The sequence below is a fragment of the Malaclemys terrapin genome, chromosome 9 (assembly GCF_027887155.1).
Source record: "Malaclemys terrapin pileata isolate rMalTer1 chromosome 9, rMalTer1.hap1, whole genome shotgun sequence".
NCBI lineage: Eukaryota > Metazoa > Chordata > Testudines > Emydidae > Malaclemys > Malaclemys terrapin.
In genome coordinates, this window is record NC_071513.1 from 5,270,840 (window position 1) to 5,288,992 (window position 18,153).

General features: G+C 44.0%; 1 protein-coding gene across 3 annotated transcripts in view; it reads right to left on the minus strand.

The window, feature by feature from the left end:
• The window catches only part of ARHGEF6 (Rac/Cdc42 guanine nucleotide exchange factor 6), a 57,979-nt gene that overhangs the window by 25,792 nt on the left and 14,034 nt on the right, over nt 1–18,153 (minus strand). For all 3 annotated transcript variants that reach the window (XM_054039765.1, XM_054039763.1, XM_054039764.1), the window contains exons 4-10: nt 12,704–12,831; nt 11,789–11,990; nt 7,375–7,445; nt 6,032–6,126; nt 4,081–4,176; nt 2,394–2,516; nt 100–238 (exon numbers count right to left, since the gene is read on the minus strand). In XM_054039765.1, the coding sequence (XP_053895740.1) occupies nt 100–238; nt 2,394–2,516; nt 4,081–4,176; nt 6,032–6,126; nt 7,375–7,445; nt 11,789–11,990; nt 12,704–12,831 (854 nt within the window). The remainder of the gene's footprint in view (nt 1–99; nt 239–2,393; nt 2,517–4,080; nt 4,177–6,031; nt 6,127–7,374; nt 7,446–11,788; nt 11,991–12,703; nt 12,832–18,153) is intronic.

An 18,153-nucleotide genomic window follows, 5' to 3' on the forward strand; every position in this document is an offset into this window, starting at 1 on the left:
GACAGAAGGACCCCGGGTACAAGCAATTCTCAATGCAGTTTTTTTGGCAGCACAAAACCCCACCCATGATCTGCCCGGCAGACGCTATGTTTCATTTACCTCCATGTGCCGCTCCAGTTCTTGGAGAAGGGTGACGTACTTATCCAGTCTCATGAAGGGTTTGCTGAGGCTTGTTGTTAAGATCAAAATCCCTGGGTTGGACGCGCCCTGGTTCTCCATAAACTTCTCCAGTTCATCACTATAAACAGAGACAAGGAAAGTTCACCAGCCTCTAAGGGCCATGTTTTACTAATGCCTTCATTGTCCAAATAACAGTGGCCCAGTTATGAGCTACACTCCATTGCAAAAGAAATCCAGCTTCTTCTACATTTGCCAGCTGATGCAAACACAGTGGGCCAGAGAGGGCCAGGCTGGGGTTCTGGCAGATCAAAGCCACTGCTCCCCAAGGAGAGTTCGGGGGGGGGGGATGGAGGGGAGGCAATCATGCCTCTGGAAAACTCTGGTGTGTCTGCAGGTGTGTGCATGCTGTGCAACCACCATGGGTAGGTGCAACCACCTCCCCACACTAGTGCACTGGCCAGCTCTGCAGGGGTAGGAAACCAAGTTCCTCTACGGTGACTTGCGCCCCAGGAACACTAGGAAGGAGCAGTACCTGTGCTCCCACCCACTGCAGCTGGCCTTGGCATGGAGTCCGGAGTGAGAGAGGGCTCCTAGCACCCTTCCCCCACCCCCACATACCTGTGCCAGGACCCAGACACAACGCAGGCCCAATGTACAGTTCCGGAGAATACATTTGTAATGACAGTTGCTCATGTTAGATGGCAAGTAGGGGCTGTTGTTACAAGCTGCTGTAGCGTTGGCATGCCAAGCACTGCCAGGGCTCTGCCTACCACCGCTAGGCCCCTTTCCTGTGGCATGAGGCATGGGCACCCTGGATCCATTTGCTGCTGGGTGCCTGAACAACCCGCTGGGAGTAGTAAGCAGGGTTTCCTTTCTAGAGAACACACTTGATAGAGATCACTAAGTTACCAGTGCCCACTGCTGGAAGACTGTGTCCACAATTCAAGAACAATGTTGCTAAATTGGAGACGGTTCAGAGAAGAGCCAAAGAATAATTAAAGGATTAGAAAATGCACCTTGCAGTGACAGACTCAAAGAGCTCCGTCTATTTAGCTGAACAAAGAGAGGTTGAGGAGTGACTTAATTACAGTCTACAAGTACCTCCATGGGAAACAAATACTTAAAAATGGGCTCTTCAATCAAGCAGAGAAAGGGCTAACACAACCCAGTGGACACAATCCAATCTAACACAATCCAATGGCTGGAAGTTGAAGCTAGAAAAATTCAGACTGAAAATAAAGCGTAAATTTTACCCAGTGAGGCTAATTAAACATTGGAAGTTGTTCCAAAGGTCGTGGTGGATTCTCCATCACTGGCCATTTTTAAATCATGATTGGATGGTTTTCTAAAAGCTCTGCTCTAAGAATTATTTTGGGGAAGTTTCATGATCTGTGTTTTCCAGATCAGACTGGATGATCACAATGGTCTGTTTTGGCCTTGGTACCTACTCAACATGCACAACATGCTCAGCTTTGGCTCATCACACTTTGGAGAGCACATTTTGTGTGTATCAGCATATTCACCAAAACAGATCAGTTAGACGCGCATTTTAAACATTCTCTGGCTAATGAACTGAATGAAGGAGTCACTTACAATAGCCAGGATTGTAATTAGGCTAAATTACAATCACATGTGTTACAAGAGAAACATTTTAAAGGCCTCCATTTTAAAAATGCCAGAACTCAGCCCCTGGGCTGAGGTCACTGCGTTCACAGCTGTGTGCAGGAGAGCTAAGCAGCACTGCGGGGAACACAACAGTAGCCTGTCCGCTCAGAGGACTCTCTTAGTTCTCAGTTGACAATATAAAGCTAAGGCACAGGCAGGTGTCTGCCCAGGAGTCACACCTTGAATGAGAATGTTGCTGTGATTAGTGCAATCACGTACAGAACTGCGTGGCCTCTTTGTGGTTTGCTGAGCAAACCTCCATTACAAGCCTCTTCAGGCCTTATTTGGGGCCTGATCCCGAGAGGTGTGAAGCACCCTCAAGTAAGTGAATGCAAGTTGAAGGTGTTTGAACCTCACAGGATCAGACCCTGATATCAGCATGTCAGTATCATGTGAGATGCTTGCGTGTCCTTGTCGGGGAGGCAGGTGAGCACAGGTTGCTCTGCATGGTGGCAGGTTCCTCTGCACACACAGGGTCTTTGGAAAGGCTCCGTGCAATCATGTCGCCTTTGGATCCCTGTTGTTGAGATCCCAGGCAAAGGCCCTGGCTGGACTTGGCATTGGTAAAAAACGGATGGTTTGCTCTTTCGACACAAGCCGTTGCTGACCTGTGTTGGGTTAGCACGTTAACAGCAGAAGGGTGGTTAGCGCAATACGTGAGGTACAGAGATCGGAACTGTGGCATCAGGTTCATAAAACAGCCTCCCACTCTCTGCTGGTTCTCGGGAAGCCTGCAAATAGAAGCAGCAACATCTTCAGAGCATGTCATTGAAACAAGAGTTAATGAGCCAGGTCCCCAGACATGACAAAGCATCAGTGAAATGGACACACTGTATTTCATAACCAGCTGTCAGTGCTAGCTGTGGTAGAAATTCAGCTATGTAGAGCAGTGGTTCTCACCAAGGATACACGTACCCATGGGGATACACAGAGGTCTTCCAGGGGGTACATCAACTCATCTAGATATTTCCCCTAGTTTTACAACAGGCTACATAAAAAGCACTAGCAAAGTCAGTACAAACTAAAATTTCATACAGACAATGGCTTGTTTATACTGCTCTACATACTATACACTGAAATGTAAGTACAATATTTATATTCCAATTCATTTATTTTATAATTATATGGTAAAAATGAGAAAATCAGCAATTTTTCAGTAACAGTGTGCTGTGCCACTTTTGTATTTTTATGTCTGATTTTGTAAGCAAGTTGTTTCTTAAGTGAGGTGAAACTTGGGGGTACGCAAGGCAAATCAGACTCCTGAAAGGGGCACAGTCGTCTGGAAAGGTTGAGAGCCATTGATGTAGAGTGTCAAGTATCAGAGGGGGAGCCGTGTTAGTCTGGCTCTGTAAAAAGCAACAGAGTCCTGTGGCACCTTATAGACTAACAGATGGATTGGAGCATGAGCTTTTCACCCACAAAAGCTTATGCTCCAATACATCTGTTAGTTGATGTAGAGTGCTTAGCCCACCCTAAGACAGAACACACGTCGAGCCTTCAGTGACAGCTCTAGCTCAGAGTTCTAGCTGGGATGCTGTAACTTTAGCTGGTCAAACACTCCATAGCTGAGGATACACATAGAAGTGCCTCTCAGGTCTCTGCTGTGGCTGCTTAATGAAGTGTGAGTGTTCTCTCTGACATCTCTGGCCTGTTGCTTTGGGGCAAAGGAGCCTCTGTCCTGCATGGCTCCTTCCCTCAGAAGCTCTGTGCAGTGCTTGAATAGGAGATGAGAGAGAGAAAGGAAGCCCAGAGTCTGAAATGATTCTGCTATTTTGACCAGCTTCCCCCCACCCCTATCCCGTTAGTCATCTTTCTTTTTCTCTTTTCAGCCATCCCCAGTAAGAGGGATGAGACAGAACTATCCATTTCTCCCAGTTCTAGCCCAGGCTCTGCCCTGGTCACATTGACAGCTGGGGATGGTACATTCGCTTGGGATGAAAGGAAAAGATTTAGACTGATACTGTTCAAAAAGGCTTACGAGAGTTAGACAACTAGTTTCCCCTGACTTCCAATGGGACTTGGCATCAGTCTCCTAAAGGCAAATGCCAGTCTTAACTTTCTGTTTCTAAGCAAGGCAGCTAAGAAGACACCTCAGAGGTACACATCACTATTTCTATTACCTTCTCTTACCCTCTGAGCACTGATGACAGCCTTCTCTAGTTCCTCCTATTTTCTTCTACATTAAAACAAATGTACAGACAGTAGCTAGGAGCAAGGTTAATAAATAGGCCTTTGTATTATTTTTAACCACAGGTTAGTAACTCATCACCCTTAATTGCAATGGCAGATGCTTACTTTGCACATTCTTCCAAGGCTTGATTCAGTGTTAGCTGAAACGAACATATTTCCTCAAAATTTCCCAGTAAAGATGCAATATCCACCACGCTTAGCCTGAAAGAATTAAAATACTGAATAGTACTTGACAGGTACTTTGGAGTGATTCAAAACAAATCTCTTCTTAAAAAAAAAAAAACATCTGAGAACATCTCCAAATAACCTGTTCAAAATATGGGAGATTTAAAATATTTGTTCCAACAGAAACACAAATTAATATAATGAAATACAAAACCAAAATTCATGATACACAAATAATACCTTATAGAAGATGTTTGCTATCAAGGATTAACTGAATTGTATTTTAATCCAGTAATCGTCTCACACTGTTTAATTGTCCTCATTGATATAGACAGGATTTCTTCTGGGGGCAGAGAAGGAGGATGTAGACACAGAGATACGGGCAGAATAGTATTCATAGGCAGGCCAACCCTGACTCATGTTGCAAGATTGAAGGTTTAGATTGTAACGTCTTCCAGGGATGGACTTTGTAGAGCACCTAGCATTTAGGAGCTATTGCATACAAATTACAATGACAATCTCTGTGCTCCCTGCACGTCTTCCCATCATCATCTCAGCACCCTCGGTCATTTCAGCCTTACTCCCCTTTGTGCTCTCTACAGTTCTATGATAAATCAGACTTCTAGATACGATTGTTACAGCAATACGAGGAAGTCACATCACCTTGTGTTGTGCCCTGGATCCCAGGATAAGAATTGTGACTAAGAAGGCCAACATGCATCCTGTGGGGAAGAAAGGCTGGGGTCTTGAGACTTTTCCATTGCTGAATTTATCCACACAAATAGTTCCAAAGGTTTGAGGGAATCTGGACACTATGTGACTTAAAAACCAGAAACTTTGTTCCCCTAATAAATATGAAGGGCTTGAGATTCTGCCCTCAGATCTCTCCAAACTGGAAAAAGGCTATGTGTTTGACCTCTGGGCTTGTAACCTACTGGAGTTCTACGTTCTCCTCACAGTATGCACCATCAGAATCCAGAGATACCGCTATGCCGCGGTTACAACTGCACAACTTCTAAAGAGAGGGTGGCTGGCTCTACTAGATGGAATTATCCAAAGCATGCATGTTGTGCCTATTTATGCTGCTACCTAGGACAGATGATTATAAAGCCAATGCAGTAAGCCTAAGAGACAGGTTACTGAGACTGGAATAATTTATGCACAGTGAGCCTATTGATGTGTAGACAACGAGAGATATCTACATGTCATTGTTTGGACAAATGAAAGACAAAGGTTTGATAAAATCCTAAGTTTGTGATTGGATGTAGATAGAATCTGAAATTCACATCAGCTTTTCTCATGATAGTGATGGAAAACATTTTGGACTAGGTCTTATTTCTGCACCTAGACCCTGACAATGACCCTCAGTTGTCCGTACATCACTTTGGCTATCAGTAACTGCAGGATGATGTGTAGAGAACAAGAAAACACTTCAAGCAGATCCATGTACAGAGAGCGGGGCAATGCTTACTAGTTAGCAAGTTCAGAATAAACAAGAGCCAGACTAACCAGAATCAATGCAATTCCTAGATCATAGCCTGGTCTAAATAATGCCCAGTGAAGAAATGACTAGGAGGTCCCATTTGAAGTTGAGCAGCCAAAATAAGGCCCATTGGAGGGGAATACACGTGAGAGAACAATTCCATGTATGAGCCTGTAGTGATCGTATCTATCAAAATTGCATATTTAACCATCCATCACACAATCAGATGTCTACACAAAAATGCAGGAAAAGGAAGAGTCAGAAGCTATCACAAGCTTTCTTTTCCTGATCACAGAGACATTCTGAGGTTTTGCATGAGAACCTTTAAAGAGCAGAAATGGTCCCTAAATATTCAAAAGTGAAAAGGCTTTGAAGTGTTGTGTCATCACAGACTGACTTGGGTCTTACTTGTCATAGGATTGGAGGGGTCTCAAGTAAGTTCCCAGAAGTGCCTGTAGTTCCTTAGCATAGTCACGTTCTGTTTCCAGAATACTTTGCAGTACCTACAGTGAGAGAGAGAACAAAGAACAGATCTCAGCACTAATGACTAGGTGCGTGACTACAACATCAGCTTCCAACAACAGAGCAACCTGGAAACATATTTTAAATCCACCTCTGACTTATTAATGCCTGAAGAACATGCTAATGCAAGACAGAAACTGTGCAAAACTGGCATGAGGTTTCAAATTACAGATTTGATCTCACAAGGTGCAGAGTGTCCCAGGAAAGCAGTAAAAATAAACCTTAGACGCTGCTCCTTCTTGACTTCTCTTTTATGCTATTGGAACATAATGTAAATGCACAGGCAGATTAGGTATTTGCCCCCACAAAAGGCCATTTGCATGCATAAGTGGCTATTTGGCTATGCCAATACTGACTGGGGAAGCATGCAGGCACAGTAACTACACACAAATCACATGCAACTGGACTAGTGCTAGATCAAAATAGTTTAACTGCAAGAGTAGACAGGACTAAGTTCAACACTGTTTCAGCCCAGACCACGGCTCAGTCATCACTTGATGGTTGGTTCACGCCTCGCCTGCCTACCTTGGCAGTTAATCTTTTTTCAGCACTGGTGCAGCAAGACCCACTGCAGTTACCCTTTGTCAGCGAACAGCAGCTTTCTTACTGTAGATCAAGCTCTAGAGACAGATGAGGCTGTTCCTAGTCCAGGTTTTCAGCACTGGGCATGTGCTGTTTCAGCTGGTTTGTACAAAATATATTTTGCTATACTGACAAATGCATTTAACCTCTGCCACCCAGTCTGTATGTCCAAATGCAGATATTTTAACTCTCTCATGCCATGGGGCAATGCTTATTTTACCTCTCAGTTTAATTTTGCCTTGCTCCATCACAAACCCGATTATCTTCTAACTTATATGAAGATACATAATTTACATCAGAAATAATAAAATGGAACAAAAACAATTTTTTTTTAAATACCAATCTCGCAACTTACTAAACTTCCATCTTTGCTCTTCTATCTGGGCTCTCTATTTTGAGTTTCTCTCTCTCACATACTGTAGCATCTTATATGTGTCGTTCTCGATAGCCAAACAGACATCTTGAACCGGTGAAGTCTCAATAGTTAAATTTAAACACAAACTGCCAGATCCTCGGTTGGCATAAATTAAATTAGCTCCAAGGACTTCAGTGAAGCTGCGACAATTTATATCAGCTGAGGATCTGGTCCAGAGGATAAAAATAATGCTCTGCTTATTAAAACATATGATCAATGCTTTAAAACTTACCACCGTATAATAATTCTTTGTAAGTTGAGGGCTTTCCTGTCCTTTTAATGCTTTGGGAGAGAGTGGTTTATCTGAACAAAAACAACAAAAAAACCTGTAAATTATAAAGCAGAACTGCCATCATCCTATCAGGAAAATCCACATCTGTATCTTGTCCAGCAGACTGCAAAAAGTCACAAGGTCACAGAAAAAAAAAAAGAGAAGCCCAATTGCAGGGGTTTTTAAATGAAACCTGAAGCAAAGTGAATGCATGCACGAAACTGACAGCTGTGTAAGTCTGGACAGAACTGCAACACAGCCAGTCCATGATACTGTATTTACAAGTTTTTTCTGAAATAACTGGCAACCGTGCAACAGCTGGGGGGTTTTGCAGCAGGCGTTTTGATTCAGCCAATCCGCAGAATTCAGATTTCATACACTCTAACTCTGGGGACTTCTGGGTTTCTGGGCTTTGCTGTGGGCCATCTCTAATTCATGATTTATTTAAACACACCTTAATAGAAGTTGCAAGTTGAGGTCCAACCCTGCAGTCCTTTGAAAGGCAAAATCCTCACTGAAATTAAGGGAGGAACAGACCAAAGCTGAAAGGCTCGAAGTTCAACCTACAGAACATCTTTCCCTTACATCCATTTGCTAAGATGACTCACAGTAGCCCCTTTTATCTATTTGGTCTGTCCCCTCCCCAAGCATTCATAGTCACTGTTGCACTGCTCTTTTCCCTAGAAAAAGCTAACCATGCCAACAACATGCAGTGACAAATCGCTGTGGGTTCACAAGGAAGAGAACAATACCTCTGCCTTTAGTTGCTCTTAACTTTAAGGGCCTAAGAAATCACATTATGACTGTGCAATTCATGGTAATTGCCAGGAGGCGTTTCCATTTCGGGCGTTGTTTCCTCTGTCTAGAAGAACGGGTTTGATGGTATGCCCTGCTCCTCCATCTGTACAGGTAATCCGCCCATACATGGGCTGCCCACGGGCTCATTCCTGCATTCCTTTGGTGTACCAAGCTCCCTTTGGTGTTAGTGGGAGCTCTGAACATGTAGGAAGAGCTTGAGAGTTGCCAGGCAGAATAGACAGTGGTATTTTGTCCTGTGTGTGCTCTTCTTGCAATCTCCAAAGCACACTCACAGTCACACAAATAGGGGAGAAGCTGAAATTGATAAACTGAGCATATTTCAGACTGCAGCTTGTTGTATTTTCTATTTATTGCCCTTGCAGCATTTCCTGTCTCCTCCACGGAGGGTCCCTGTGCATCACTCAAAGCACTCGATGATGCTTTACTCCACACCGGTAGACATTATGGCCCCAAAAATATACTGAGGATACAGCGCGAGCGCAAATAGCATCATGTGACTGCAGCACTGAAAAAAGGCAGAGCGACACTCTTCTGCAGATGCAATCAAGCTGCAAAGGTAACTGAATCAATGAGAGTTAATGTCTGTGTTCTAACATCTGCTGTCGTGTTATATAGAGACTTTAATTATAAACCTGCAACAAATTTATCTGCAGCCTCTATTAACTTGGCCTAGGGGGCTTTGGTTCAGGCCCTTTTTGAGCTTTAACTTGCTTTAGGGGATAGGGGTGCATGTATGTACTGGCTTTTTCCCTCGGGATACCAGAGTCCATGTCTTGGCAGACGTCACAGGTGAAGAACTCGGGCCATTTTAGTGCCGTCCCCTTCTGTGCAGACTGCAAACCCTCCATGAAGCCTGGCACAACGAGCAGTGCCTGCATGACAGGGTCAACCCTGCAAGATGTTAGCAGAACAGTGGGCACAGGGCCTGCCCATAGGTGCTGGAGCTAAGGGTGCAGGGGCTGCTGTTGCCCCCCCTGGCTTGAAGTGGTTTCCATCCTATACAGGGTTTGCAGTTTGGTTCATTGGCTCTATATACAAATTGGGCCTGTCCACACTGGGCTATTGTCAAGCCTGTGCAGAGGGCCAGCACAAGGTCCATCTATCCCCAAAATTGGGAAAAAATCCATGGCAACAGCCTGTGCTCACCTCCAAAATTCTGGCCACAAAAGGTCTGATTCATCTCCACTGAAGTCAATGGAAAGACTCCAGTTGACTTAATGAGAGTTGGATCAGGCAGGTACCTAAATATGGATCTAAAGGCCTAACTTTAAACTCTCACCTTTGAAAACTTTCCCCACTCTTTAAAAATCTGCTGAAACCAGATTCCAAAACTCAGCGCACAAGGGGGGGGGGGGGGGGAAAACAGCTCCCTGAAACCACCCCCACCTCCACTCAAACGTCACAAGCCAGTCTGCAGTTACCGGGCGAACAGGTAACTGCTTCCTGCTTGACAGCCCAAACCTGCCCCCTCCTCCATACGCCTGGAGGCCCTTGACAAACACAGCCAATCCCTTCTGCATGGAGGCCCTTGACAAACACAGCCAATCCCTTCTGCATGCCCAGCTCTGGACGGGCTCCTGGCATGAGCACGTGAACCAGGGTGCGGGAATGGGGGGGAGGGTCAGGAGGCAGGGTGAGGTTACAGGTTCAGCAGCTATGTGGAGTCTCTAGTCCATCTCCACCTCCAGATATGGGGGGGGAGGGGCAGGGCCTAGAGCTGGCATACAGGCTACTTATTACTGCTACTCTTGCCCTGCAGCCTTTGTCAGCGAATCCCTAGCACCCTGTGGAGCTCCTTCAGCTGGGTACTAGAGGGAGGATTGGAGGCGGACAGATCTACAGATCAAAAGGCTGTCGTCCTACTCTTGGGCTAACTGGGAGATAAGCTCCAATGTGGCCCCTTCCTCTTTCTTCAAGAAACCTTCATTTTTCTGCTTCATGTGACTGACATTTGTTTCATCGTCCCGCCCCTCTCTCCCCCGGGTGCCCCCCCGGCTTTCCCTGATAGACTCATTCTTTGAAAAACCTGCAGCAGCGTCTCAGAGTCTTGGTCAACTGACTTGGGCTCACGGGGCTCACACTACCCCGCTAAAACCAGCAGTGCAGACGTTCCCGCTCAGCTGGAGCCTGGCTCTGAGACCCAGCCAGGAGGGTGGGTCTCAGAGCCCAGGCAAGAACATCTACACTTCTAGCGTTAGCCCCATTGTACAAGCCCGACTCAGTTGACCCAGGCTCTGAGACCCGCTGCCGCTGGGGGAAAGCGGGGTTGCAGTGGAGACAGACCCTTCGGCTCCACTGTAAAGTCTGAGTGCAACTGTTATGTTTTCCTTATACAAAGGGAACTAGCGGACGGACTGATCTTATGGCCATGTTTATATTGCAGCCTGTAACTCCGCATGTATCAAAGCGATGCGTTCTCTGTATCACTACTTGCACCAGTAGTGAAATAAACTCAGATACACTGAAGCAGCGTGGGCTAGTGGACCAGGCACTGGAATGGGAATAAGGAGACCTATTTCCAGCTCTGCCACTGACCTGCTGGGTGATTTTGGGCAAGTCACTTCCTCGCTCAGTGCCTCAGTCCCGTCCTCCTCCGCCCACACACACACACAGTCTATTTACATTGTAAGCTCTTCAGAGCAGGGACTGTCTCTAACTATACCTACGTCCTAGTACAATAATATACCGATCTTGGTTAGGGTTCTAGACCCTGCTGTCATAAACAATACTAATTAAAAGGTAAAACTGTGTTTCCAAAAATACAACATTCATCATCACAAAGTGGCTCCAAAGGCGTTACAGATCTAACATGGGGAGCTCTATTTAAATAGAATTGGAACCACAAGAGGGCAGTTAACCAGGATGAGTTCTGATGCCATGATTGTTGCATAATTATGAAAAGTTAAATTTCTGAAAATGTACAGGAAATTCAAGGCAAAACTGAAAGGAGTTAAGATTTCATCAGACCAGTTCTCTTCCCTTATGGTGCCTGCAGCTGAAGATGTGTCTAGATAAAACATACTGTGTGAAATCAGCCAGAGCTACATATAAACAAAGGAATCGTTCCCTATGGCCATGTAGTTATTGCTGGCTTCCACGCTGAAATTGTGAGTGTTCATGATACTGCTCCCAGGAATGGCTACATCAAAAGGAAAATATGCACCAGACACATAGAAAGGTCCTCAACAGAAAGCGAGCTCTGTGCTTAGAAACTGGAGAGACCAACTGGCCCCCACTTAAAATTGAAGGCAAATGCCATGGAGTCAGCACAGCATGCTCTTCCTGTTTCTAAAGCCAGGGAAGCTATTCTGCTCCCACTCTGTGCCGTTGGGGCTGTGCAGTTTCAGATGGGAGTGCTGGGTTGAGGTGGGAAGAAGCTGCAGAGCAAGGCGAGCAAAGGACAGGGCTGTCTCCTTCTATCCCTATTCCGGTCACTATTTCTGGTACAGCACTGAGCACGCTAACAGTGCTTAACAAATAACTGCAATTCCTGAAAGGCGTCAGGGGACAAACTGCATTATCCTGTTATTCAATGAGCCACTGAAGATTTGCTTACCGGCAGACTTGATTTCTTTGACGTAGTTACTGGGGAACCAGCCTGTTTTTCCATTCAATGTACCTTCCCACCAGCCCCCTTCTTCAACTCTGGTGACATAAATAATGTCTCCTTTATTCACCGAGAGCTCATCTTCGTTGGTCTGCTTAAAATTGAACCTGGCCTTTACCACCAACTGATAACTACCATTTTCGACCATCTCCTAAGGAAACCAACATTAAAGAGTATTAGAAACCAATTCAAGGGGTAACCAAAATTATACTAAGGTCATGAGGATACTATTGTTTGCATTTTTATAACAGCAATAATATCACCCCCTTATATAAAACCTTCCATCAGAGGATCTTAATGTCTCTTATAAGCAATAATTAACCTTCACAATGGCATGAGAGGCAGATAAGTATTAGTATACTCATTTTGCAGACAGATATGCTGAAGCTCAGAGAAGTCCTTTGACTTGCTCAAGATCATATAGCAATCCTGCTGCAGGGCTGGGAACAGAACTCAGGGCTGGTCTACACTGGGGGGGGGAGGGGTGTCGATCTAAGATATGCAACTTCAGCTACGCTATTTGCATAGCTGAAGTCGAAATATCTTAGTTCGATTTACCTAGCCGTCCTCACGGCGGCAAGTCGACCGCCGTGGCTCCCCCGTCAACTCCGTTAACTTCTCCTGCCGAGGTGGAGTACAGGTGTCGATTCGGAGATCGATTTATCGTGTCTAGGTGAGACACGATAAATCGATCCCCGATAGATCGATTACTACCCGCCGATCCGGCAGGTAGTGTAGACATGGCCTTAAACTCTGATTCCCAGTCCTCTGCTCTAGTCCCTAGAATGTGCTCCCTCTTTCTATGATAGATCAATGAATGGTTGTCACCATTATGCTTGATATTAGATTTTAAATCAAGAGTACCACAGGTTTCGACTGCCTCCTTAACACTCTTGAAGTTATAGATGTTGTTCCGTGTAAATTAGTCTGGGAGCTGCTGGAAGCCGAGCTATGAGATGATAAACGTGAACATGGCCTTTCTGATGGCTGATCTGTTGAAAGAAAAACAAACTGAAATGTAATCTGTGTTTTACAAAATTGTCTCTATTTTCTCACAATTAAGAGAACAAATAAATCCACAGAACTATAAAGTCCCCAAATATTTAGGTGCTCAGAGCAGACAACTGAATGCTGCAGTGCTTATTTTGACTGGACCAATGCCATTAACCATGTAAATAAATAGTTTAAAATGTGTTACATTTTAGCATGATAAGAGATTATGATATGTCATTCTCTAATGACTGACAGAAAACTACAGGAAAAATAAATTCCTACAGACAGCTAGTGGAGATTCTTCCTCTGTTCCAACAGACAGAGCTTGCAGTGTTGGAATTAAGTTCTTGGTCTCTATTCTCAATGCCACCTGCATAAGATGTGGGAGATAAGTGGGTGGCTGGTATTTATGGCTATATTTCATGACCAATACGTTTACAGTACTTGTTTCTACTCTAGCCACTTACAATATTTGTCAGGTGATAAAAACCTGTTGGTCACTACAGACCTGAGCTACATTTAAACCAGCGGCATAAGTATTAGAAACTGCTTATACCACTATCAATCCCATGAACTATCCGGTCCCTGCACAACAGAATTTTCACTCGTATGCTTCCAAGCACAGAAATCATATTTAAAGAAATTATCGCTCTCATTAACCCTCTGCTACTGTGTCACGTTTCCATGTTATCGGAAAAATAATCAAATCATGTGAGTTTCACATGCTGTCATTTGCAAATGAAGCAAAGGCAGATGTTATCATTTCAAGAAGCTGTAAAGTATAGGGGATTTAAAGGCTTGCTGTAGGTACTCTGATTCCGTTTAAATAGAACATAAGAACAGCCATATTGGGTCAGACCAAAGGTCCATCTAGCCTAGTATCCTGTCTTCCAACAGTGGCCAAATGCCAGGGGCCCCAGAGGGAATGAACAGAACAGGCAATCATCAAGTGATCCATCCCCTCTCGCCATTCCCAGCAAACAGAGGCTAGGGACACCATCCCTGCCCATCCTGGCTAATAACCATTGATGGACCTATCCTCCATGAATGTATCTAGTTCTTTTTTTAAACCCTGTTATAGTCTTGATCATCACAACATCCTCTGGCAAAGAGTTCCACAGGTTGACTGTGCGTTGTGTGAAGAAATACTTCCTTTTGTTTTAAACCTGCTGCCTATTAATTTCATTTGATGACCTCTAGTTCTTGTGTTATGAGAAGGAGTAACTAACACTTCCTTATTTACTTTCCCCACATGTGTCATGATTGTATAGACCTCTATCATATCCGTGCCCTTTGTCATCTCTTTTCCAAGCTGAAAAGTCCCAGTCTTATTAATCTCTCCTCATACGGAAGTCATTCTATACCCCTAATCATTTTTGTTGCCCTTTTCTGAACCTTTTCCAATTCCAATATATCTTTTTTGAGATGGGGCGACCACATCTGCATGCAGTATTCAAGATGTGGCCATACCATGGATTTATATAGAGGCAATATGATATTTTCTGTCTTATTATCTATCCCTTTCTTAATGATTCCCAACATTCTGTTCGCTTTTTTGACTGCTGCTGCACATTGAATGAATGTTTTTAGAGAACTATCCATGACTCCAAGATCTCTTTCTTGAGTGGTAACAGCTAATTTAGACCCCATCATTGTATATGTATAGTTGGGATTATGTTTTCCAATGTGTATTACTTTGCATTTATCAACATTGAATGTCATCTGCCATTTTGTTGCCCAGTCACACAGTTTTGTAGCTCTTTGCAATCTGCCTGAGACTGAACTATCTTGAGTAGTTTTGTATCATCTGCAAATATTGCTACCTCACTGTTTACCCCTTTTTCCAGATCATTTAAGGCTTTGTCTACACTGGCAACTGAATGACAAAACTTTTTGTCGTTCAGAGGCGTTTAAAAAAAACATACCCTTGAAAGATAAAAGTTTTGCCGACAAAATGCGCTGGTATGGACAGCGCTTTGTCGGCAGGAACGCTCTCCTGCTAACAAAGCTACCGCTGCTCATTGGGGGTGGAAGTTTTTTGTTGGTGGGAGAGCTCTCTCTCCTGGCGACAAACAGCGGCTACATTGCGTACCACCTTATCTGTGGCAATGTTCATGACTAATTCTACCACTCCTTTTCCTCACCCCCATATAATCGGATTGCCTGATGCACACAAAGTGAAATCTAATTCTTAGCTCTTTGAATTGTACTGTTGGTAGCAATAACAGGATGAAAACCCACTTTGCAAAGACAGGGTGTTTTTCTCTAAAACGTACTGACATTTGATCAGACTGGTTTCAGCTGTTTTCAGTGTTCTGAGGGTGGGCAAACTGGCAGGACTGGCATGTGGCCAATTTTAGATGGTTTTCCCCATGATTTGTTTTGAAAAGACAGAGTACATAAACCACAAGTCTCTAGTCCTCAACCTATCCAAGTCATGAACAACAGTATCAAGAAAATTATTTGGTTACTGTAGATTTTAAAGTTTTACCTCCTTATATTACTAGTTCTGTATGTATGTAAATATCCAGGGACAAATGTAAAACTGACTCTGACAGTTTGGCAGCAAAACCTATCATTTACGTTACATCAAATTGACATCCTACTTTTCGCCTGCTCCAAAATGGAATGGTGCTGCGTGTAGCTCGCCATATGTTGTCAAAATATGGTTAAACTAGCTGAGTTTTCTGTTCAGAGCCGGATGATACTATTTTAGGCATATCATCACAGCCTGATAGATCATATTATTATAGCCTGCTTTTTTCCCCTAAAATGAAAGCCTAACACTTGATATGCAATGCAGAGAGCTCCTGCATTCTACCTTTACACACTATTATGGAAAATCAGAGTTACCTTGCACGACTGCATCCATGAAGTCACCACGCATGTGGGCTTCACAAATATACACTGGTCTGGGTGTGCAACTGCATTGAAAGCGAGCACAAAGTCCTCTGCATGAGGAAAAGGAGTATGTGGGTAAGTATGTGCTCAGATCAGCCACTAAGGGGAACCTCTGTTATCCACAGGACAGCCAGGCAGCATCAGGGCAAGCTTCCCTGCACTGTCCCATTAAGATGACTCAGTCCAAACTGGAGGGACCCCAGGGTGAGGAGGCGTTTCATCCCAGTGCTCCACTCAGTCCTGGGCCTCTCTGGTGAGACCACACACCTGGGAGCCAATCTGTGCCATCTGTGGCGGTGGTTTCTGAGACAAGGTCTCCTGTTTCCTGGGAACTGGGCCAAGCCACCAAATGGTTTGACATTTTAGAACTATAGCTTTTTACCTCTCTCCTTTTCCCAAGGCTTTTCTCCCTCTGAGCAATTAATAATGTCACAGGCATCAAGCTACGCTAACTTTTAACAGAAAAAGCGTGTGTTCAACTGATGTTTATCATGAAACTTCCTCTGATCCCAGTTTCACTGGCCCCTTTGGTAAAGTCACGACAGTGACTATTACACAGCAGAGCGAGGCTCCAACTTTTACAACGACTGTATGAACAACGTCTTCTGTTACCATGTTCATGCAGGCTCGTGGGGCGACTAGCTTCTGAAGTGGGTGAATGCAGCAATTGTGCTTTGGCACTACAGCTGCATGGGCACAGATGTGTAGGGAAAGTGAGACAGCTTATCCCCAGCAAGCAGTGCTCATGAAAGCAAAAGCACTAAAATTCACAAGACAAAATAGATTTTCACTGTTATGCAGCCTACTGCATTCCAGATAGTTGGTGCCCTCTGCTCCCTCCCTCTCCCCACCTCCCCGCCCCCCCCGGGGTGGATGCATTTCAGATGTTCTATATGTAAATAGTTGGTAAATAGTTTCGGACAGAAATGTGCTATATCAATGTAAAACTATTGTTATTAGACCATAAACACTGTAAGGATTGGCGCTCTGGAAATACCTGAGACATATACAGCAGACAGAGATTATAATAGTCTTGAATGATCTCCCAAATGTATTAGGCAGAAACCTTCTTTCCTAAAACATCTAGTTTGCTGGCAAATAGTCCTCTTGTTATTTACATTTTCATAATAAATAATAATAATAATAATAGCTAATGCAACAATCCAGAGTATAGCATATAGCACTAGCTCTATAATTACATCACTTGTTATGAAGTTTGATGACACTACAGAACTTTTTCCAATTACATTATGTTTGGTAACATTTCTTCTACCATATCAGACTTTCTTCCTTTCCAATTCTGAGATGTAGGACATATGCTGAGGCCATATGGGAACTATTTTGCTTGATGTATGTTGTGTACATCCAAAGGCACTAAGGAATTAATGGATACAAGAGATGGTTTCAACTGGCTGAAAACAGGATTTTTGTTTCTTAAATGTTTATCTGGTCCTGCAGTTCACCCTTTGGCTGAAATAAATTTTCATTTGTGATGGTCATCATAATTTTAAAAGCCAACCAGCCAATATCAGAGAGGATTCTGAGTTCAGGTGGGGAAAAGCACCAGAGCAGATGAAAACTGAAAACAAAAGATCCTGTTTTCATGCAAATTTGCCTTGCATACCTTCCAACTGACCTGCATTTTGTACTAGCATCCCATTGGCCCACAAGGATCTTCTGAATTGGCCCCCTGAGGTCTTCTCATTTAATAGGCCCACTAAGAAGATGCACTGAGGATGAATTGCTGTTCCTGGGTTTCTCAGACAGCTGACTAACCAGCTGAAGCAGTGGATCAGCTGGAGACCTGGAGGTAAGAACTTGTATTTTCTTTTCTAAGAGGAGCATCATTCAGGAAAGGGAGACCTCTTTTAAAGGGGCATTGTCAGGTCAACTCAGGCCCCCAAATTAGGTTTTGTATAAATGTGGTTTTATACAACCTCAGCTCAGCAAAAATGTTTCTATAGCATTTTAATTCCAATGAGAAGGTTTCTTCCTTGTATGTCAGTGTTCCCCTGCAGCACTGCAATAGTGCAAGAGGACTTGACAGCACAACTAATTAGGCAAGAGTGGGCATATTGTCCCTTCCCACCCTGAGAGAAATGCAAATTGGATTTTAAAATTCTGTGTGAATAACCTAAGATGCAATTTGCAACATAATAAGGAAATATGAGAGGCTTTAAAGTATGCCATTTGTAACCTTGCAGAATTCTCTGGGCCCCAATCCTGCCACTGGGCACAGAGGTCTGCCTGTGCAGATCCAGTTGCAAGATTGGGGCCATAACTACCTTCCCGTCTCCAACCTCTTTTCAGATCTGTGAAATGCAGATCTCTCGCCAAACCTACCCATTAAGGCATCCTGCTCCTCTCACACCCTCCAGAATAGACTGTGCCAGGAATCAGAGGGGTAGCCGTGTTAGTCT